Here is a 23934-nt window from a genome sequence, read left to right as displayed (position 1 = left end):
TTTCTCCTGGATAAAAAGGTGGAGACTTTTAAGGATGCTTTTGTTGGTAGGGGCCATGATTGTATCGAGAAGTGGAGGGAGAGCCATAGCGCTTATTTATTTTTGAGGTGATTAGGGACTCAGCATGCATTTTTGGCATAGAGATGAGAGATTATGTATGTTATGACTGTTATATTTTTTTCTTTTTAATAAATCCGAATGAACTGAACTGAAACAATTGAGCCGGGTCGCTCCTAACTACAGTTCGTTACCACGAACTGCTTGATTACATAGTCTCCGGGTGGTATAGGTGGAAAATTCTTGTAGAGAATTCTAGTTCATAGCAATGAAAATAGCCAGTCAAAATACAAGAAAATGTACGTATTTGCATTTGAAATGCGCTTTTTGGAGAAAATGAACTCCCTCCCTCAACTGAAAAATATTTCTGTCATTGAAAATTTGGTCTATGTCTCCTTTCAGCCAAACAGACTTGCATCAGTTTAGTTATTATCTGTGTGACAATTAGCTTTTATTTTTTTAAATCATCTTATGAAGAATTAGATACATATCTGTCTTCTACTTATTTTACAATGTGTGTGGGGGGATCTCCAAACATAGATTTTCACACCCAAATCTCCAAACATAGATTTTCACGCCCAAATTTACGTGTCAAGGAGAGCACCAACAGACTAGTCTGTGAACATCCCCCCCCCCCTTCTCCGTTCAGAGGCACAATGTAAAGGTTAACCTAAAAAATCATCGTGGATAATTACGAAATTGAATTAAGATTCTTAAGCTTACCAGAAGGTACTTTATTATGGCCACTCGGACTGTGGGCCCGAAGTGTATCTTCAGAGAGTGTGCAAACGTGAGGTTGAGTTAAGTCAGGACTACTTGATCGCACCCTTCGACATTCACACATGGCACCTATAAAATTGAGCTGTGTAAGGCTTCTTAAAATATTCTTTTGACAAATCCCGACAAACTTTTTTCGTTTTTTATTGTGACGAAAGGTAGAAACAAAGCTTACCAACAAAACGGGGACTGATATCGCGTTATCTTTTCGAATTTTCTCCGAGATAAAAATTACTCAAAGGAATTTCAAGTTACTAAATCCATTAATTTTGTTACAATTTTTGGCACCACTAATCAATTACATTTGTCGTTAAGATACAGTACCAGAGCTTTTTTATGAATGCGTTTGCGCATATGCATTTGTTGACCGATTCATCAGTTTTTTATCTTCGAAAAATTATTCGGGTAAGCAAGATATGACAAGAACATTAAAATCCTGAAAACAATTATTTATGATATATATATATATATATATATATATATATATATATATATATATATATATATATATATATATATATATATATATATATATATATATATATATATATATATATATATATATATATATATATATATATATATATAATTTTGAATGTGCATAAACAAACAATTTGTCAAAATCGGTAATTATATGCTTTCTTTCTGATTACGAGCAGAAACCCAATTAAAATAAGATCTTGTCAAAGTCAACAATACTCCAGCGTTAGAATATGTATTGATTCCCATTATGCATCTTTTCTCATCACCATCATCACGGGTCTCATAAATTTTATTATTGATTCAAGTAAAGAAAAACAAATATAAATTAAATGGGAGTTGGGTTGCATAGGAGGCCCCAGTATAGGTACGAAAATATTGTAAAGGATAAGAGGAAAAGAAAACAAAATAAAAGACGAAAAAGAACAAGGCAAAAAAAGGGGGTTTATCAAAACACCATATGTTCGGTAAATATAGCTATGGAATAAGATTCAGTTTGATTCTGTTTCGGATAAAAGTCAAACTATCAGTTTCTCTTTCCACCAGAATTTTCAGGAGTCGAATTTTGCTTTGGAATAAACACATCAAGGGCACTTAAATTAGAGTTTGGCCTTGAATTTAGCCTTAACAATTTCAGCATTTAAAACAAATACGATATTAGAATTGTTTAAGACCACATCTTTAACTTAGCCAAATTTTCATTGTCTTGACTCACTGTATAATTCTTTTACGAAAATACTATGCTTACTCGTGATAGCGAAATTATAGGTAAAAGAGGGGGGGGGGCTAAGTGACAAAGAGTTTATTTTTTCTAATTTTTCTTTTTTCTTGGGTCAAAGAGCTTTATTATAGCGTATATAAAAACAATAAGGTGTAAGGTTTAATAGAGAAGTAAATAATTACAATATGATATTTCACAAGAAAACACTTGTCCAAAAGGTTCCATGCGGGGTCCCATGCTTGCGGTGAAACTAAGTATTAAAGAGATAAAGCAGAAATTGCGGACGTATTTCTTGAGATTTATAATTTAAGGACTTCCCCATGGCAAGGTGGTGAACAAACACTACACTACAACTATACAACTTAAAATAAAAAAGAAACCGATTGATTGTGATTCGATGGGACCGCACCAAGGATTTTAGATGATGGATACTAAAACAATTTCTTAAATATTAGAACAGTTTTCTATTTATACTTTTTTTTTCTGGGAAAATTACCAAGCTGAAAAACATAACGTGATCCTTTAAAGATTAAAGATACTGTAAGCTTTTGGCAACGAAATTTGCGTTCCCAAGAAATATCATTCATGATTTATCACCCTCAGAAAAATCTTGTGTATGTGTATGGGCTCTCTTTATTTCTTTAGTATTGTCACGACTAGAGCCCAGTCAAACAGGCACCGACAGCATTGCTAACAAGAATGGGAAGAAAAGCATATCAAATACCTGAGCAGTGTTCACCCGTCGAGCCTGCATCACTGGCATCATCATCACAAGCATACCAATAATCAGATTCTTCCACATTTTCGGATCTTATTGGCCCATCAGTAGTGTCTTCACTCCATTCAGGTGTTTTTCCTCCACTTTCCCGTCCACCTAGGAAATGTTTCCGACTTACTTGATATACACTTTTGCACACAAACGATAAAGACACTTTACGCGCAATTTTTTTTATACACCGCCTTCTGCTATCCATTGACAATCATCAAGCATCTACCTCTGCATCAACTTTTAGTTTTAGACTTGCTATTTGTTGCAACAACTATATTCCTGTAGCGTTAAACAAAAAGATTGTTTTTTCCCTTCTTTGAAAGATATACATATGAACGACTTACTTCACTGTCCAAAACTGATTTGAGTGAAACATATTTTTCCGGAGGTTGCGGGGAGGGAGAAGGGGGTAAGTTAGGAAGCTAAAGAGGTCGTTGTAGGTTCAAAACATTTAATTTGTTTCCAGTGGAGTATCCAGGACTATAATCCATAGGTGGTTGAACCAAGGGCCCCCTTAAAGGTTTTACCGCGGGGGGGGGGGGCTGACTTGCCACCACCTGGTGTACATCTTGTAGCACAGCGCTTAGCACAATCACCAAAATGCTTGGCACAATTCCACCGCGCTTGTCAAGTGCCACCTGGTGTACGTGACTTTTTAGGGAGTGACCCCTCGTAATTCACAAAAGGGGTGGGAAACTTCAGAACAGACTTGACCTACGTGCCTACTTTAGAGCCCCTCCTACTTTTGCGTTAACTTATCGACTGTTTCATTTATAGAGTATTGTTCAAAAGTGACTTTGGCTACAAGTAAATAAAATTTTTTATTATTAATAGTTTTGGGCTGAATTGTACCAACCGATTTCTGAACATCCCACTAAATTCTCACCTCCTAATACGTTTCTAAATTCTAACTTTTACAGCTAAAATATCAGTTTGCTAAAAATAAGGAAACAAATCTATTTTATTTAACGCTACAAGTTTAATATAACATATACTAGATTCAAAACATATTCATGAATTACCTTCAAGGATCATGAAAGAATTAAATCAATCATGCAACTCATATCATTTTAAACTGTAGCAAAAACTATCACTATTAATCACTTATACTCAAGAAGATATTTTACAACTCTTTTCTTCACACTATTTCTTCATGACTAATTAAACGTCATTATAGCTGCTCTTAACAACCCAGCACTGATTAAAGCTTTCTAAACATCTAAAGGATTACATCAAGAACACATCTTAATCCTTAAAACTTTAGCAGCATACTGAATATATTAAGCAACATTCAAAAAAGAAAAAAAGAAAGATCTGCAGAAAATTTGAATATGATAACTCTGTCATTACTTGGAGATAAGAAATGCATTCCGCACATTCTTCTATTGCTATTGAACCATACGAAAGACATTCTAATCCCAACCACTATTAAGGGGCTACGAACTAGGTTGCATCGTATACACCTTGGGCACAGACCTGTGACCAGATTTCTCGATTCAAATAAATTAGAAGCTTATTTGATGTATGATATGGTTGAGAGGCCTGAGACTGAAAACTAGAGACTGAGAAGCTACGACTAAGAAACTGAGACTGAGAAGCTACGATTTATAATACCTTTGATATACCCTTTAGTTTCTTTTTTACAATCTTTCCAGGAATTTAGGCGATATAGATGTGCCATTTCTTTTTATGAACCTATACCACATCTTTAAACTTCACCGTGATATTTTCTGTTGACACTTACCAACACCCTCACCCTCTCAAGATAATTTCCTGACGACATTGATGATCCCCCCCTTTTTCCACCTCTGTGCCGATAGACATGTGAATGCAGTGTCTTATGGTACATAGAAATATATTTTCGTAAAGAGAGGGGCAAATTTGTAGGGTTTCAAAAATATTTAAATAATGAATTTTTCTTCTGGAACTTCTGTCTCGAATTAAACCGTTGGTTTGGAAAAACGATCTTCATTTTGTTAACAAAGATCAAAACTCGTTAACTCGATCAACTCGATCAAATTATCATGATCATGATCATGTTAACAAATCATGATCATGATCAAACGATCATGTTAACTCGATCAAAATGAAACTCGGTTTTTTTTTTTTCATTTTTCTTATTTTTATAAGTAAAACAGAACCTGGTTGAGATTCTACGGAAAATTTTGAGAAGTACATCCTTAGCACCATTGCTCAGTTTGTCCACTTGTCCATTCTTTTACTATGTAATTATTTTTTGAAGCTAATCTTTCAGAAACCTCTTCAAAGGATTCTCCTTTTCCCTCTTTATTGTTTGATATGTATGTGTACATTTTTACTAGTTTTCACGTCCAAAAACCTTGTTTGAATACACTTAAGTCACAAATGTAGAGCCAGAAATCATTTATAATAATCCAAAAGAGACCAATAATCGAATCCATAATCAAATAATCAAATCCAATAATCACAGCCCATCCCCTCAACTTTGCCAAGCTCTACCGACTGAGCCCTTATCTAATGTGACCTTATTGGATTCTTATGATATTAAAGGGTTTCTAAAAAAAAAAAAAAAAAAAAAAAAAAAAAAAAAAAAAAAAAAAAAAAAAAAAAAAAAAAAAAAACTCGCGTTTCCTCACTCAGAAATATACTTGATAAATTCAGTCTTTGATGTCAACATGGCTTTCTCTATATTTTGATGCCAATTCGCCTCCTTCAAATAACTGGTTCTTAATAATAATAAAAAAAGCTATCAGTTTTAGGTTCAGTTACAGAATTTTTCAGTTATCTACAAACACCACCAAATGAGCCGCCACCACTGAGGCAAAGAAGTAGAGGCGAAGGCAGACTTGGAGGTACAGTAAGTAGTATCGGAAGCAAAGGGATTTTGGCAGCGGAATAGCCAGAGATAGTCATGTGCATTTGAGACAGACAGTTTGTAGCCCCTTGGCAATTATAGAACATGTCAGCTAAAGGCGATTGAGGTTAGAGAACGCAGCAAAACTTTAGACATTACGGTTTCGAGTTATATTTTATGACTTTGTTCAGATGGATATTTTTCACGCTTTGAATAGAATGAAGCAGCCATTTTCGCTCATGAACTGAACGTTAATTAGTCTTTTTATTCCGGCTTAAGCAAAGAAATACCGAAAGTAGCGTAATTGATATTATAAGAAAGTCAATAGTAATTAAATTTTGCTAAAAGCTAAGTTCAAACCTACCACAGAGTATTTCATATTGACGTTGAATTTCACATTACTGATAAGTTATTCAATATATCCTTTTTTCAATAAAATATATTTTAAGTAGATTTTTGACGAAAGCCTTTTTCACTAGTTTTCTAATGCCACTAATTAGTTAAAAGATGGACCAGGATCAATTGGACAATCTCTTTACAAGGCCGTAAGCTATTCAGGTTTATTGTTCGAGGAGGGGGTATTTTTTTCAGATGATCTTACAAAAAAAACTATAAAAAACCCATAAGAATTTTGTTAAAGTTTATAATATACCTTTTTACGAGTCAGACCAGAAATTCAGGAGGGGGCAAACTCCGCACCCTCACTCCTTGGATATGGTCTTGGTTCTTTATGTGAGTAAATTTTCTTTTCAGCAAAAACAGCTAAGTGGGTTTAAAGTAAAATCTAGAATCACTGAAGGTGTTATGTCTAAACATTCTTGAAAAACCACCCTCTAAGCACGCACTTTTTGGCAAAAATTTCCAATGTTTTAAGACGTAAAGAAATACTTGAATCACGGCTTCTTCTCCATGCGATCCATCTGTTTTTCCGAGGTGTTACCCTTTAGAGCTAATTTGTCCCTTACGTATTGATAGATGATTCCCATACGAGAAAACTTTGGTCACAACCAATTTTGTCCTAGTTTGAGGAGGCTAACATCTTCAAACATACCTAGATAATTTTGGCATAGGTAGTTTAGGGGAGAAGAGAATGGACCAAATACAAGCCAATTTTTAAAACCCAGATAAATCTTCCGGTCCCTCTAGCCGTAAAAATTAAACCTGTTTCCATTTATGGGTACATCTATTTCTACCGCGACAACTCTTAAGACGTTAACACGACACAATTCTACTTGGACTGTTCGGAGGGGGCAAAAGCGATCCTCTAGAATGGGGTGACGGCCGCTTGTTTAGAGAGCGAACCTCCTTCTTAGCGGACTAAAACAAATAATCAAAATAAAATATGAGTTCCAGCCTGCCACCTAAGAATTTAATAGTATTATGATAATACTCCAAAATGTAGTTTAAGCTCAGATAGTAAAATTCGGATAAATTAAATAATATCCCAAGGTACAATTACGAATAATCCTAAGGTTTAAAATGGAACTTAAAACTTTAAAAAGAAACTAAAAGGAGCTTAATTTAAGTGAGTTAAGAATTAATTTGATTTGATGAATCGTGTAATTTACTTCAATTTAATATTATCCCAAGAAACACTTACGGAGAGTCATAAGGTTTAAAAAGAAACTAAATATTAAAAATCTATATGCTAAACACAGGGATATATTTCTATAGCTAACATCTTACCAATTTCATTTCAAAATACAGTATTGAATTAATTGAATTATTTTTAGTCATCAAAAAATATTTTAAAAGGGGGTGCTCAATATTAAGAGGACTTATTTCAATGTTAATATCGTGAAATAGGGTCGAAAATCCTGGGTTAACTTTAGCCTATGAACTGGGTTAAAGTTCAGGCAAACCGAAAAGGAACTCACCTGTCGCTCCGTCTACAAGATCACAGGATTTAACAACTGGTGATTTTGACTTTTTTCCATCAGGCTTTACTAAAGACAGGTCACAATGTTCAATATGGCCTATCACAGTATCTCTGCCTTCATCTAAAAAATACAAAAAGTAAAAAAAAAATGTGTGAGAGAGAGAAAGAGAGAGAGAGGGGGGAGGGAAGAGAAAGAGAATTACACAATCCTGTCGCTTAGAGCAAGACAACATAGACATAGACATTTTTATTTTCATTCAAGACATATAAATTAAACAAACAATTTACCATTAACGGCCACTCTTAAGTAGCCTTTAATTAATCATTCTATACAACCCATATCTATAATTCAGCGTAATTACTCTTGATCATGAAACTATTTGAAGATAATTATGTTTTAATTTTCATATTGTAAAAGAAAATATAAAGAATCACTTCTGTTAATAAGAGTTGAAAGATAAGCAAAAATAGTACCTTCTGAGTCCAAGCTAAGAACACGATCAGAAACAATTCCTGAAGTTGTTGAAGATGTACTAATCGTCGAAACTCTTTGATCCACTAACGAAGACAGGCCCAAATCACTCAGTCCTCCCAGGTTCTGAATATTAGCCAAAGGTGCATCAGATGGATGAGGAAGCCCATTTTCTGCTGCCCATGCTAAGTTCGCAGGACTATCCTTTGCATTTCGAACTGCAAAAAGGTCTTATAAACTAGTCCAGTATGTTACAGAGAGAGTTGTATACAGCCAAAGGCTTAAGAGACTAACCATATAATTACGAATTGAGCTAGGCCAGAATCGGCACTCTATTTTATCTTGTTTGGCAACAAAAGATTTAGGAAACAAGTCGTATGTTATAAGCGTGGTTGAGCACAGTCAAAATATTAAATTTTTTCCATTTTAGAGTTTTTACATAACTGTGTTTACGGAATTCACGTGTTCCCTCACAAAAGAAAATTTAAGGCACACAACGAAGAAGATTAAGGACAATCATTTTCAGTCTAGAATTTTTAGATCCTTGAAAAATGAAAACTTTCATCAAAAATAAAATTTCAAGACGCGAAAATCTTGCAAAAAAAAACGCATTTTATAATGCCCAAAAAAAGCATAGACGAAAAAAAGAAAAAAAGTTTTCAATGCATCGTAACCAGTTATACTAGAAGCCAATGCCGTATCCAGGGGGGGCAGGGGTTAGGACGTTTAACTATCCCCCGTAGAAGTTTGTCAGACTTGAAAAAACGTAACAAAAATGAATATAGACAAATTCTTGCTGCGTTTTTAAAGTTTTTTGTCCCCCCACCCGGAAAAAAAATCTTAGAGACAACCCTGCTTGAAGCACAATAATAAATGATCCACTTAACCTGAGATATTTTACGAAATCAATCAGGCTTATAGTATTCGACAAATTTTGCAGGTCAGTTTTTTTTTTTTTTTTTTTTTTTTTTTTTTTTTTTTTTTTTTTTTTTTTTTTTTTTTTTTTATGTAATCAAACAGTTCGTGGTAACGAACTGTAGTAAGGAGCGACCCGGCTCAATAGTAACCAAAACTCTAAAAAATTGAATTTTGATACCAATAGCTACATCAAAAGAATCGCATTTTAATGCTGGTTTTAAATATATAAGTTTCATTAAGTTTAGTCTTACCCATCAAAAGTTACGAGCCTGAGAAAATTTGCGTTATTTTAGAAAATAGGGGGAAACGCCCCCTAAAAGTCATAGAATCTTAACGAAAATCACACCATCAGATTCAGCGTATCAGAGAACCCTCCTATAGAAGTTTCGAGCTCCTATCTACAAAAATGTGGAATTTTGCATTTTTTGCCAGAAGGCAGATCACGGATGCGTGTTTATTTGTTTGTTTGTTTTTTTTTGTTGTTTTTTCTCCAGAGGTGATTGTATCGACCCAGTTGTCCTAGAATGTTGCAAGAGGGCTCATTCTAACGGAAATGAAAAGTTCTAGTGCCCTTTTTAAGTGACCAAAAAAATTGGAGGGCACCTAGGCCCCCTCCCACGCTAATTATTTTCCCAAAGTCAACGGATCAAAATTCTGAGATGGCCATTTTATTCAGCGTAGTCGAAAAACCTTATAACTATGTCTTTGGGGACGGCTTACTCCCCCACAGTCCCCATGGGAGGGGCAACAAGTTACAAACTTTGACCTGTGCTTATATATAGTAATGGTTATTGGGAAGTATACAGGCGTTTTCAGGAGGATTTTTTTGGTTTGGGGGAGGGGTTGAGAAGAGGGGGATATGCTGGGGGAACTTTCCATCGAGAATTTGTAATGGGAGAAGAAAATTTCCATGAAGGGAGAGCAGGATTTACTAGCATTATTTAAAAAAAAACAATTAAAAAATAAAAGTGAAAAAGCTTTTTCAGCTGGAAGTAAGGAACAGCAATAAAACTTAAAACAAACAGAAATTATTACCCATATGAGGGGCTCACCTCCTTCTAATACCTCGCTCTTTACGCTAAAGTATTTTCGGTAATTTCAACTACTTATTCTACGGCTTTTGTGATTCAGGGGGTCATTCTTAATGAATTGAGATAAAATTTAAGCTTTAGTGTAAAGAGCGAGGTACTGACGATGGGGCGAATCCCCTCATATATGTAATAAAAACATGAGAATACAAAAGTTCTTTACGTAAGCTAATTTATAAGTTACGTAAATCTTTTACCAATAAAAAGATTCGTAAAAAATTAAAAGTTCTAGTTGCCTTTTTAATTAACAAAAAATCGGGGGGCAACTAGGGTTCGTCCCCCGCTCTTTTTTTCTCAAAATCATTCGATCAAAATTATGAGAAAGCCATTGAGCCAAAAAAAAATATGCAAATTTCGTTTTGATTATTCCTCTGCGGAGAGCCAAAATCAAAACATGCATTGATTCAAAAACGTTCAGAAATTAAATAAAAAAAACAAGTTTTTTCAACTGAAAGTAAGGAGTGACATCAAAACTTAAAACGCACAGAAATTACTTCGTATATGAAAGAGGCTGCTTCCTCATCAACGCCCCGCTCTTTACGCTAAAGTTTTTTACTGTTTTAGAAAGAAGAATTGAGAGAAAGAGTCAAACTTTAGCGTAAAGAGCGGGGCGTTGATGAGGAAGCAGCCTCATTCATATACGAAGTAATTTCTGTGCGTTTTAAGTTTTGATGTCACTCCTTACTTTCAGTTGAAAAAACTTGTTTTTTTTATTTAATAAGTCAACAGAGTCTATGAATTTGCGTAGCAGGATTTTTTCTGTTTTCGCAAAAGCCATATAAATCATTATATCTTAAAAAGTTACATTTATGAGTTTTTCAGTTATTAACCAGTTTGTAGCTTTTCCATGGAGTATTTCGTTATACTTCAGCACTCGTGAGTTAAATGACAAAATAAATTCGCCAATCAATAAGGGAAACAAGTATTACAAAGAAATAGTTGTCATACTCATAACATATTCAAAGGAAGAAAATGATATCCCATAAAATTAGACTTTCCGCAATTATATTATCAATAATAATTTTGCTCCATAATTTGACAGGACGTTAGTCACAACTTGTGAAACAAATTCGTAATAAAGCATCTTTCTGCGTATTAATTAATATGTTAGCCCTCTCGTTTTTTCTCCGAAAAATTTAAACCCTTTACCAGTGATCTATTTTGTGCTACCGATCTAAGCACTCATTACTCAAAATAGACAAACCTAAAACGGAAAAAAGTAGGGAGTTTCTGGGTCTAAAACAGACTTCAATAGTTTTTTAATAGTGTCAAGGGTTTGATAGTTGTCTCCAAGACAGTATCCAGTATTTTGTTTGGGGAGGGGGGATTTACAAAAAAATACTTTAAAAAAACATAAAAAGTCTGTTTATATGTATTTTTGTTGCGTTTTTATGAGACGAAGAAACATTTTGGGGAGGGGTCAGATCCCTTCGTGGGGTCAGATCCCTTAGCCCCCCCCCCCCCGGGTGGGCCTTGGTTATCTCTCTGTAACAAAATCATAACTTTTAGAACAGTGTATCACCTAAGAACAGTTCAATAGGCCTAATGCCATTCATACTTCTTTTTCCTAAGTTTGATGTTACTTCATATTGCTAATTGCAGCGTCAAATAAAAATGTACGGTACAGAAGTGTAAAACAACTACTTTTTACTAACTTGCTGCTTTTTGCACCTTAACAGCAGAAACTAACTCCCCCCTTCCGCCAGTAAAAGGAAAAAATTATATGCCTATGGGTGTACCTCCCTTCAAAAAATCTTTAAAGTCTCGCAAGTAAAGGAGAGGTAGAGTAAACTGAAGGCACTTTTCCAGAACATGATTTGGCCTTGTTTTATTGATGTTTAATATTTCTGTGATACTTGCTCTATTAATGTGAGTTCTTTCAAGCTTCAGCTAAATTTCAATATAGTCTTAAGAGTCAACTGGCTGGTCATTTTCACCGGCTGATTTGGGTGATATAACAATTTAAACTATTTCTTTTTTTTTGCCGACTGAGACTGATCTTCTTTCATTGATTTTACGCAATATATTTCCATCAGCCCGTTTGTCGTAATAAAGTAGTGCTACTAAAGTAGCGGTGCTTCGCACCACTTTTTTAACAACTCAAACCTTTCGTTTAAGCGACTGAAACTTAAGAAAGGGACGTCTCCTCTCCCACACGCAACGCCCCCATACGCGATCGAGAACGCGTCCACTATGCGTACATCCGAATGTTTTCCCGTCTAAAATATATTTACTTGCATGGACAACGTTACTTTTGATGAACGAAAGCGCAACTGTGCGGTAATACTTCGTCCATAATTGGGAAGATCAACATATAGTTTTTAGATACTTTCAAAACAATTCCCTATCTAAGAATTTTTAATCGATAGCCATTTTGTCCTCCATGGAATAAAATCGCAGTTTGGTGCCACAAAATGATAAGAAGCGCTACTTTCCCGTGGTACGATCTTTTCGGTCACTTTAAAAGAACTCAAGAGCTCTGAACTTTGTTCTAAACATGATCTTCTAGGACCATTGGTTCGACACAACCATCTCTGGAAAAAAAAATAAAAATAAACACGCGGACCCTATATAGAACAATGGAAGTATTTTTATCTATCACAGCCCAGCATTGGCCCTTGACTGGCCTGGAGTGCACTTGAAAACGGTGGGTTTTTGCAAAACAAGGGCCAAGAGCTCATATGGATACTTGTGACGAGGTCGGAAGAGCCCACATTTCGCAATGTTATCGCGGTGACGTTTTATTTAAATTTTTTTTTTTTTGAGGCTACCATGATAAGCACCACTACGCGGGATTTCTGCCTCCGAAGCTGAATAGCTTTTTCTATAATTTCTGGTCGCTTTAAATCCACCGCTTGATTTAGCTCCTCCTACGCTTGTGTCCCATACTATAGCAAATTCCCGATTAAATCTCCATAAAACGTGATCTAATCTGATATTCTTGGTAAAAGTGTTAGCCAAGGCCAGACATTTAAAAAAAAAGGATTTAAAATTAAACCAAAAATTAATACTAAAAATGGCAGAGTAAGAAAAAAAACTTACAAAAATTGTCTCTGTCAGGAATTGCACCTACGGCCTTTGGAGTAGAATATCAAAACCCCATATCCACTGCGCTATGCAAGCTCTCAAGGACACATTTTTTAAATACTTTTTCTAATTTTTCTCAATTAACCGTCCCTCCCCCCCCCTCCAGAGGGTCGAATCGGGTAAGCAAATATTTCTAATTTAATCTGATCTGGTCCCTGATACGCCTGCCAACTTTCATCGTCCTAGCTTATCTGGAAGTGCCCGAATTAGCAAAATCAGGACCAACAGACCGACAGACCGACGGACAGAAATTGCGATCGCTATATGACACTTGGCCAACAGGCAAGTGCCATAAAAACTGTAGAAGTCAAAGAACTGTCAGGGAGAAAAAGAAAGTGAGTGAGAAAGAGATTGAGAGAGGAGACAAAATAAAGGAAGAAGAGAGAGACAGGGGAAAAGAAATAGAGGAGAGAGTGTGGAAGGAAGAAAGAGCTAACAAAGAAGGGAGAGAAAAATAAATAGACAAAACGTAAAATTACCGTCCTCAGCTATTTTCATGGAGAACTGATGAGTAGCTTGGCAGAGATAAAGTAGATGTTTGCATTTTACATCGGAACTGGCATAGTATGTAAACTTTTTATTCTCACATTCGGCTCGAAGCTCAAATTTCCGTCTCTACAATAAAAGACTCAATGAAAAGACCGATTAATAGCCCTTTAGGAAAAAATAAAATATGTAGAATGGATATTTAACCAGCTATTGACTATTGTAAGATATAATAATTAACACCTTTCTTCTCCCCTAAAACAAAAAAAAAATAATCGTATCAGTTAAAATATAAAATCCTCAGAAGTAAAAATTCTCGGACAGTCGTGAGCACAGAGGGAGCAGACTTTAGGCCCTAGAATTTCTTAAAAATCCCAAATCATGACATGGAATTACATGTAGCTTATTTGAAATAAAATAATTTCTAAGCGAAAAGAAAATGAAATAAAAGAGCAAATGTCGGGATTGTACCTTCGCTGATAGTTTTCAGTAAAAAAAAAAAAAAAGGAAAAACAAATGTATAGTTAAAGAGTTTTAGCAAAATAGCGAAGATTAAAAGCTGAAATGAATTAAGCTGGAATCGAGAAATTGATAAAATAAAAGTTTGAATCGCTGAATAGAAAGCAAATGAATAAAAAAAAATCAACAAGACTAAACATACACTGCAAAGAAGAATGAACAGTGGAAATAGAACAAAATTCCAGTGAAGTAAATCATTTTATAATATCATCATCATCATCATTTATCGGATACCCACAATGAAGGCAGACATTGCAGAGTACAAAGATAAGAAAATATAACAAACACAAACATATTCAATAAACAATAAGAAACATATTCAACACACAGATGAAAAATAAAATAAAAACTAACCATAATCACGATGGAAATTGGACAGCTGCTTGTGCTGTAGTTCTTGGCCAGGCTGTAATTTTGTGCTGTAATATGTACTGCTGCTAATTCTGCTTATTTACTTTTTAGTATGGTAATTGTTAGTTTTTTAAACCTTGGCTCCTGCACTTTCCTGCTTTTTATTTGTGTTTAAGCCTAATATTAGATTACAGATTATAGATGAAATTAGTGTTGTCACGCTCGTCTTCCTTGACGCTTAAAATATGTCAATTTTTTTGAAATTCAAGTATGTAAGTGGAGCAGTTGCCCCCCCCCCCCCCAAGTGTAGAAAAAAAAATTGGATATTCCATGACCCTTGACTATCCTGATATGGACCCTTCTTGCCCCCTAGCTGGAGATTCGGCCCTGGGTCTCTACATGATGAAAAATTAAATAGTAAAAGCTATTTTTCAGGACGCATCATCTCATCAAGGGCATGCTTCAAATATCGCCGTTTTTACGCCTAAAGGTCATACCTCATATTTTCACACGTCTGGGTTAATTGCCAAAAGCCGTTTTCTAAGCTGTTCTCAAAGGGATGCAGCAGAACATCTAGATCAGGAAAATCAAGCGTGACTAAACATACGTTGCCCAGTCGCTTCTCTCATCGAATACAGTTCACCAAACGATTTTTGGAAATTATTTCAGAAGAGTCAAAATATCAGGCACAACCTTTAGGCGTAACAGCGATGATCAGCGTTGCCAACACGGTACAACTGTAACGATTTTTGTAGAACCAGATTTTTTTATGCAACAAATTTTCCTGTGCATTTGGGTTGTATTTGATCTTTTCTGACTCAGATATTTGTTCAAGCTTCGTTTTACTTAAAATTTCCTTCTTGTTATTGCAAATTTTAATCTGCAAATAGCACAAGTTAATCTCTCAAGCCGGAAAACTGGTACAATTTATTTCAAAACTTTGGCAATGACAATATGTCATTGAATTGAAGGCTCATTGCTGGCACTTTTAATCTCTGTAGGAAGTGTAGCTAAGAAGTATTTTTTTTTTTTGACACGTAGAGCCGTTCCCATTCTTTTCCCTTTTCCCAAGTTAGATACACAAATCTTTTGAGCTGAAAAAGTGTCTAGTAACTCGGTAACGGCTCTAAGTATGAGATGGGAGACAACAACTAAGATTTCATTTTTCGATTATACGAATCGTTCAGCTGCCAATTTAATCAAGTCGATAGCACAAACAGCAGAGAAAAGTCATAATTAAATAAATTAAATCTGTCTTTGTTTTGCTACCACTAGTTGAGAAAAGTTCAGGCTTTTTTACCCCTTCAAGATGTAAAAGAATATCTTGTCCAAATTGGCTTCTGAAACGATATTACCACTAGCTGGCACGTACGCAGGGGGGGGGGGGGGCTTCGAGACCCCCCCCCCCCCTCCCCCGAAATTTTGTGAAATGTTTAATTTCCCCATGGTTTCTTGGGATTTCTGGCAAAGTAGGACATTTATTAAGAATCTAGATACATGTGTGAAGCCTTTTTTTGGGGATTTTACAGCATGCAATTATCCAGTGAAGGCACTGCCCAATTATTAACCCATTTTCTGTCTAACATTTTACCCTCTTTGAAGTAATTAGCGATTGTACTGTTTTTTTTTTTTGTTTTTTTTTTTTTTTTTTGTTTTGTTTTTTGTAAGGGAGTTTGCTTTCCACAACAAAATAGAATCATCCTTGATATTATGGCGTTCATTCTCCCTTTTCAGGATAAAGTACAGCTTTTAATGGATCAATTTTGGAAACTATAATTTTTCATTAAAATCGGCGTTTTCGCAATAGAAGAACTACCCCCCACAGCACCCATATTGCATTGTTAACCCTAAAATTTCCTTTTCAGTGGGATATAATAGATTAATCACTGGTTCTAAATCTTTACGAACATAACCTGAGCCTAAAACGTACTTTTGAGGCTTCAGTCTTCTTCCCCCCATCCGCTACAATACCATAAATTAAAGTTAATCTGTATTTTCCGATATACATACTTTTTGCATTTATTTAGTTACTAAATAAAAAAATTGCTACTTTATATTTGCTGTTTCGAAGGTTTTGCCCCCCTGCTCCCCCCCCCCGAAAAAAAATTCCTGCGTACGTGCCTGACCACTAGCAAAATAAAAGTCACTTTACCTCAAATGATAGATTTTTAATACTATGCCATAGGAGACCTGCCTTCAATGCTTTCAACTGATTTTCGTTAGCTTCATAAATATCAACACCACGTGTAGCAATCCCCAACCAAACTGATGTGGTAGGCTGAAGATTCGAATCCATACTAGGGATCTGGAAATAAAAGATATGTATCATCCAGCAAGGAGAAAAACGTCCCATTGGTTGTTTTGTGTATAAAAAAAATTGGTAGAAAGCATATTTCGACAGTTTTACTGATTCGTTCAGCATGGCAAAAACAGTCTATCTTGTACGGTAAAACAGAAAGCTCAGAGGGTGGACTTCATCTATCAGCAAACAAGAACCAAGTTCTCAATCTAATGGCAGATAGTATCATCGAAGACTCCGTTAAAAATAAGCTACACAAACACATAAGAAGGATTATTGGTCAGTGGCGTCAATTCACAAAAATTTATGGGGGGGGGTGGTTAAAAATGTATTTTTCAATACCTAAAAGCGGTAACTTTTTTATTTACTTCAGTTAAAATACCAAAAAAGCTATTGTCGATAAAAACACCACAAAAAGGGCATTTCTCAATATCTGGGGGGGGGGCGGGCGTCGGTTAATCGCACAAGAAAGAGAAGTCAAAAGACCATGTTTGAGGGGCGCTTATTTATAACCCCAAAACATAGTAGCGGACATACATGATGAAACACATTAATACTCATGTTAGCTCCCAAACCTCACGCAGGGCGCGAGTCTTCGGGCCCGTGTCCTCACCAGAAGTTTTGAGGTTTTCACGATAGTTACTATCGTGTTTTTTTTTTCTGCTTGCCCCCCTACCCCTACTAAGACCAAAAATAAAAGTCCGAATCGCAAGTAAATTACACCATGGTCCCTATGTCTTATGAGCGACAGTCAGTTGAGGCTAGAACTACTCTTATGAAGAAGACAACACCCACTTTCAGTTTCCGTCAAATTCAATGAATTCCGCACATTCTTGAGTCAAAACAAAGAAATGTCCCAGGAGACAAGAAACAATGCGTCATAAAAGAAGAAAAAAAACTTGGCAAGCATCAGACCACATTTTTATTGTTTGATTTTCAAGCCACTGTCTTTAGTTACTTACGTCACAAACCCAAATATTGGCTTTAATTTAAATGACCGGACCGACAAATTAACTAACAATTTATCTTGATTACTTAAAAAAAAAAAATACAAAGTGACATGACAAACGAACTCGAATTTACTACCGTAAGTCCTGGGGCCAAGAGGAACTTAAGACAAAAAATAAATAAATAGAGGACAGAGACATGGACAAAAAAATCATTTTTTAGATCAGCTTGGAACTTACAGCTGAAATTCCTTGGGCCAAGAGGAACTTCATGCAAAAAAAAATGCTATCAATACAATATCCAATAACAACTAACTTTCGATCAATAAAATAAGTGAATTGAAATTGATCCATAATTCTGAGAATATATGGCAGACTTTTAGTGGAAGTCCTCAACCCAGGAACATATACTCTACTCAACACATTCAGCTAAACATTTAGCCAGAATCAACAATCATTTCCGATTGTTGGAGCGACTACAACACACCTGAGCTGAAGCAAGCAGCTTTCACACACTTGATTGTCAACCACACTTACAATTGTGTCGACCCAGAAACCACGGCATCTACTCAACAAACAGAGAATATGTGGTTCCGCAAAGTGGAGGAATAAACGGCACAGAGGTACAGCACAGCATCATTTGAAATCATATCTAGCGGAGGAGATGCGGCGGGCGGCAGAACGCAGAGCTTCCTTCAATACGATTCTTACAGACATCTATGAGTTCTGGGCGGCCTGCTTTCCATAGTTCTCTTTTGTTGTTTCGATAATTTTGTTAATTAAGTGTTATATTTTCATCATATTTTGGTATATTTCCTTATGATTAACCTAACTTAATTTCTTCGGTGTGGTCGATATAACACGTAAGTAACATTTTGTTTATATGCATTTTTACTAGCCGGACAGAAATTAGGGGAGGGGTCACACCATGAGCCCCCTCCCCCTCCTGAATACCTCTTTGCAATGAATTTCTTTACATTTAATTCGAATATACTTTCTAACAACAGGAACAAAAAGTCACCGTCTTTATAAAGGTTTCAACGTTTCAACAAACCAGTTCCAAAACAGACACGAGTCAGATTGACCACATTTTTTTGACCTATTCTTATTTAGTGCATCGTAAAATGAGAAGGCAGTAAAATCTCGGAAAAAGTGTTTTGCAATAAAAACGCGACAAGTGCCTGTCATGCTTAATCATAAAGACTTACCATAGTGCGGGGTATATATATGCCCCTTTCTCGGGCAGACTCGGCCTTATCCGGCCTCTTCGAATGCATAAGCCTATACAGATGAAGTGAATGATAACAATCCCCGTGCGACGCCTCCTTGATGTATGAGAGTTGTGCTCCTGCTTGGGTCAAGCCTCTCTGATTCCGATGAAAGTTGGAGATCTGCTGATGAAGATAGGATTCGCCAAGCCGCTGAATTATCTGAAAAAACGAGAGCTCATATGGTACGAGGTCGGAAGAGCCAAGAGCCAAGAGCTCATTAAGATCTGGTCACCCTTTCGTAAGTTACAAATACCTCAATTTTCAAAATTACCTCCCCCCTCCCAATTCCACCAAAGAGAGCAGATCCGGGCCAGTTATGTCAGTCACGTATCTTAGACAGGTTTCTATTCTTCCCATCCAGTTTCATCCTGATCTCACCGCTTTAAGTATTTTCTAAGATTTCCGGTCCCCCCGACTGCCCCCCCCCCCAATTACGTTTGATCCGGTTGAGATTTAAAATAAGATATCGGAGTTACGAGGTCCTTCTAAATATGACGTTTCATGAAGATCCGATCACTCCTTCGTAAGTTAAAAATACGTTATTTTTCTTATTTTTCAGAATTACCCCCCCCCCCCCGCAATTGAGCGGATCCGTTCCAATTATGTAAATTACGTATGCAAGACTTTTGCTTATTTTTCCAACCAAGTTTCATCCCAATCCCTCCAATATAAGCGTTTCCCATCATTTTAGGTCTCCCCACCCCAAACTTCCCCCAATGTCACCAGATCTGGTCAGGATTTAAAATAAGTGCTTTGAGCCACGATATCCTTCTAAAAATCAAATTTCATGGAGATCCAATCACCCGTTCGTAAGTTAAAAATACCTCATTTTTTCTAATGTTTCAGAATTACTCCCCCCCCAACTACCCAAAAGAGAGCGGATCCGTTCCGTTTATGTCAATCATCTATCTAGGACTTGTGTTTATTTTTCCCACCATGTTTCATCCCGATCCCTCCACTCTAAGTGTTTTCCAAGTTTTAGGTTTCCCCCTCCCAACTCCCCGTCCCCATCACCAGATCCGGTCGGGATTTAAAATAAGAGCTCTAAGACACGATATCCTTCTAAACATCAAATTTCATTGAGATCCGATCACCCGTTCGTAAGTTGAAAATACCTCATTTTTCTAATTTTTAAGACTTACTCCCCCCCCCAACTACCCCTAAGAGAGCAAATAAGTTCCGATCATGTCAATCATGTATCTAGGACTTGCGCTTATTTTTCCCATCAAGTTTCATCCCGATCCCTCTACTCTAAGTGTTTTCCAAGATTTTAGGTTTCCCCCCTCCAACTCCCCCCAATGTCATCAGACCCAGTCGGGATTTAAAATAAGAGCTCTGAGACACAATATCATTCCAAACATCAAATTTCATTAAGATCCAATCACCCGCTCATAAGTTAAAAATACTTCATTTTTTCTATTTTTCCGAATTAACCGGCCCCTACTCCCCCCCCCCAGATGGTCAAATCGGGAAAACGACTATTTCTAATTTAATCTGGTCCGGTCCCTGATACGCTTGCCAAATTTCATCGTCCTAGCTTACCTGGAAGTGCCTAAAGTAGCAAAACCGGGACCGACAGACAGACCGACAGACCGACAGACAGACCGACAGAATTGGCGACTGCTATATGTCACTTGGTTAATACCAAGTGCCATAAAAAGGAATTAGTGTAAGCACAAAGTATGTAAATAGGACACAGTACAAGTATATGAACAGTAGCGAAAAGTTTCTTCAGAAATGATACAGATTGAAGCGCTCGGAAACGAAAATCTGTCTGCCCCACAGGATTAGTTTCCCATAAGCCCGTCGCATTGCGCTAAACATTTGTCACTGCGCATGCGCGAAGAGGTGGAGACATGAAGAGTGTCAAGAAATTTCAATGGAGAGTATAGAATTTTTCGCTACTGTTCACATATACTTATACTGTGACATAGCAGGGGGTTTCGGTTCGTACCTCCTACAAATCTTAATATTTTTGCAATAATTACTTCAATCTAAATAATCCGTAATGTTTCCATAATGTTTATGTTTTAACCAAAAGAACGTGAAAAAAAATGCCCAGTAGGAGGGCTAATCCTAGGCAAAGTATGACGAAAAAACTGAAAAACTTGACCTGATTCCAAAAAAAAAAAATTCACAACTTAAGGAAAACAATGTCTCTATCTTGTCGGTTCTAAGACATAAACTTTCTAAACTAGATAATAAGTTTAACTCAATCATGAATACTCTGGTTCAAAATTTTTTCAGTTTTAAGTCCTGATAAAAATTACCAAAGTTATGTTCCCTCTGACAGAACGGAGCAATGTTCCCTTTAACAGAACATAGTAAGTAGTTAGTTTGTTTCAATACAAGAAAAGAATAATATTCCTCATATACGTAAAATTACCATGTTTTCGACATTTTTGAACCCTCTGGGCAAAAAATAGCAATGGATCAAACAGTTCGTGGTAACGAACTGTAGTAAGGAGCGACCCGGCTCAATAGTAACCAAAACTCTAAAAAATGGAATTTTGATACCAATAGCTACATCAAAAGAATCGCATTTTAATGCTGATTTTAAATATATAAGTTTCATCAAGTTTAGTCTTACCCATCAAAAGTTAAAAGCATGAGAAAATTTGCTTATTTTAGAAAATAGGGGGAAACAACCCCTAAAAGTCATAGAATCTTAACGAAAATGACACCATCAGATTCAGCGTATCAGAAAACCCTATTGTAGAAGTTTTAAGCTCCTATCTACAAAAATGTGGAATTTTGCATTTTTTGCCAGAAGGCAGATCACGGATGCGTGTTTATTTATTATTTTTTTTCCCAGGGGTGATCGTATTGACCAAGTTGTCCTAGAATGTTGCAAGAGGGCTCATTCTAACGGAAATGAAAAGTTCTAGTGCCCTTTTTAAGTGACCAAAAAAATTGGAGGGCACCTAGGCCCCCACCCACGCTAATTATTTTCCCAAAGTCAACAGATCAAAATTCTGAGATAGCCATTTTATTCAGCGCAGTCGAAAAACCTTATAACTATGTCTTTGGGGACGACTTACTCCCCCACAGTCCCCGTGGGAGGGGCAACAAGTTACAAACTTTGACCAGTGCTTGCATATAGTAATGGTTATTGGGAAGTGTACATGCGTTTTCAGGAGGATTTTTGGTTGGGGGAGGGGTTGAGAAGAGAGGGATATGCTGGGGGAACTTTCCATCGAGAATTTGTCACGGGAGAAGAAAATTTCCATGAAGGGAGAGCAGGATTTACTAGCATTATTTAAAAAAAAATTAAAAAATAAATATGAAAAAGTTTTTTCAGCTGGAAGTTAGGAAGAGCATTAAAACTTAAAACAAACAGAAATTATTACCCATATGAGGGGCTCACCTCCTTCTAATACCTCGCTCTTTACGCTAAAGTATTTTTAGCATTTTCATCTATTTATTCTACGGCTTTTGTGATTCAGGGGTCATTCTTAATGAATTGGGACAAAATTTAAGCTTTGGTGTAAAGAGCGAGGTACTGACGAGGGGGCGAACCCCCTCATATATGTAATAAAAACATGAGAATACAAAAGTTCTTTACGTAAGCTAATTTATAAGTTACGTAAATCTTTTACTAATAAAAAGATTCGTAAAAAATTAAAAGTTCTAGTTGCCTCTTTAATTAACCAAAAAATCGGAGGGCAACTAGGTTTCCTCCTCCGCTCTTTTTTTCTCAAAATCATTCGATCAAAATTATGAGAAAGCCATTTAGCCAAAAAAAAAAATATGCAAATTTCGTTTTGATTATTCCTCTGCGGAGAGCCAAAATCAAAACATGCATGATTCAAAAATGTTCAGAAATTAAATATAAAAAAACAAGTTTTTTTAACTTAAAGTAAGGAGCGACATTAAAACTTAAAACGAACAGAAATTACTTCGTACATGAAAGAGGCTGCTTCCTCATCAACGCCCCGCTCTTTACGCTAAAGTTTTTTACTGTTTTAAAAAGAAGAATTGAGAGAAAGAGTCAAACTTTAGCGTAAAGAGCGGGGCATTGATGAGGAAGCAGCCTCTTTCATATACGAAGTAATTTCTGTCCCTTTTAAGTTTTAATGCCGCTCCTTACTTTCAGTTAAAAAAAACTTGTTTTTTTTATTTAATTACTATTATAAGATAATCTTGTTATCTTTCACCACAATCTTGTCGAAATGCCAATTAACGGTTACATTAGAAGAATAAATAACAGATCAAAATACAATATGCATTCCTTTGAAATAATAACTAAAAATAAAACTGCACATTATACTTTATACTGATCAAACAGTTCGTGGTAACGAACTATAGTAAGGAGTGACCCGGCTCAATAGTAACCGAAACTCTAAAAAATGAAATTTTGATACCAATAATTACATCAAAAGAATCACATTTTAATGTTGATCTTAAATATATAAGGTTCATCAAGTTTAGTCTTGCCCATCAAAGTTACGAGCCTGAGAAAATTTGTCTTATTTTAGAAAATAGGAGGAAACACACCCTAAAAGTCATAGAATCTTAACGAAAGTCACACCATCGCACTCAGTGTATCAGAGAACCCCTCTGTAGAAGTTTCAAGCTTCTACCTATAAAAATGTGGATATTCGTATTTTTTGCCAGGAGACCGATCACGGGTGCGAGTTTATTTGTTTGTTTTTTTGTTTTTTTTTCTTCTTTTTTTTTCTTTTTTTTTTCTTTTTCCCAGAGGTGATCGTATCGACCCAGTGGTCCTAGGATGTTGCAAAAGGGCTCATTCTAACGGGAATTAAAAGTTATAGTGCCCTTTATGAGTGATCGATAAAACTGGAAGGCACCTAGGCCCCCTCCCACGTTCACTTTCCCCCAAAGTCACCAGATCAAAATTCTGAGATAGCCATTTTATTCACCATAATCGGAAAAGCTAATAACTATGTCTTTGGGGACGATTTACTCCCCCACAGTCCCCAAGAGAGGGGCTGTAAGTTCCAAACTTTGACCAGTGTT

At 36.1% G+C, this 23934-nt stretch overlaps 1 protein-coding gene across 1 annotated transcript in view; it reads right to left on the bottom strand.

Annotated features, from left to right (window-relative positions):
- The window catches only part of LOC136037565 (protein expanded-like), a gene marked incomplete at its 5' end in the record, with an annotated part of 106629 nt that overhangs the window by 51072 nt on the left and 31623 nt on the right, over positions 1-23934 (bottom strand). Inside the window, 7 exon segments of the mRNA XM_065720290.1 lie at positions 781-906; positions 2760-2909; positions 7515-7637; positions 7991-8206; positions 13561-13696; positions 16590-16742; positions 18892-19113. Coding sequence (XP_065576362.1) covers positions 781-906; positions 2760-2909; positions 7515-7637; positions 7991-8206; positions 13561-13696; positions 16590-16742; positions 18892-19113 — 1126 coding nt within the window.

This window comes from Artemia franciscana, chromosome 2, assembly GCF_032884065.1.
Source record: "Artemia franciscana chromosome 2, ASM3288406v1, whole genome shotgun sequence".
Taxonomy (NCBI): domain Eukaryota; kingdom Metazoa; phylum Arthropoda; class Branchiopoda; order Anostraca; family Artemiidae; genus Artemia; species Artemia franciscana.
The sequence above is the reverse complement of the archived record's forward strand: the minus strand, read 5'-3'. Positions and strand labels throughout refer to the sequence as shown.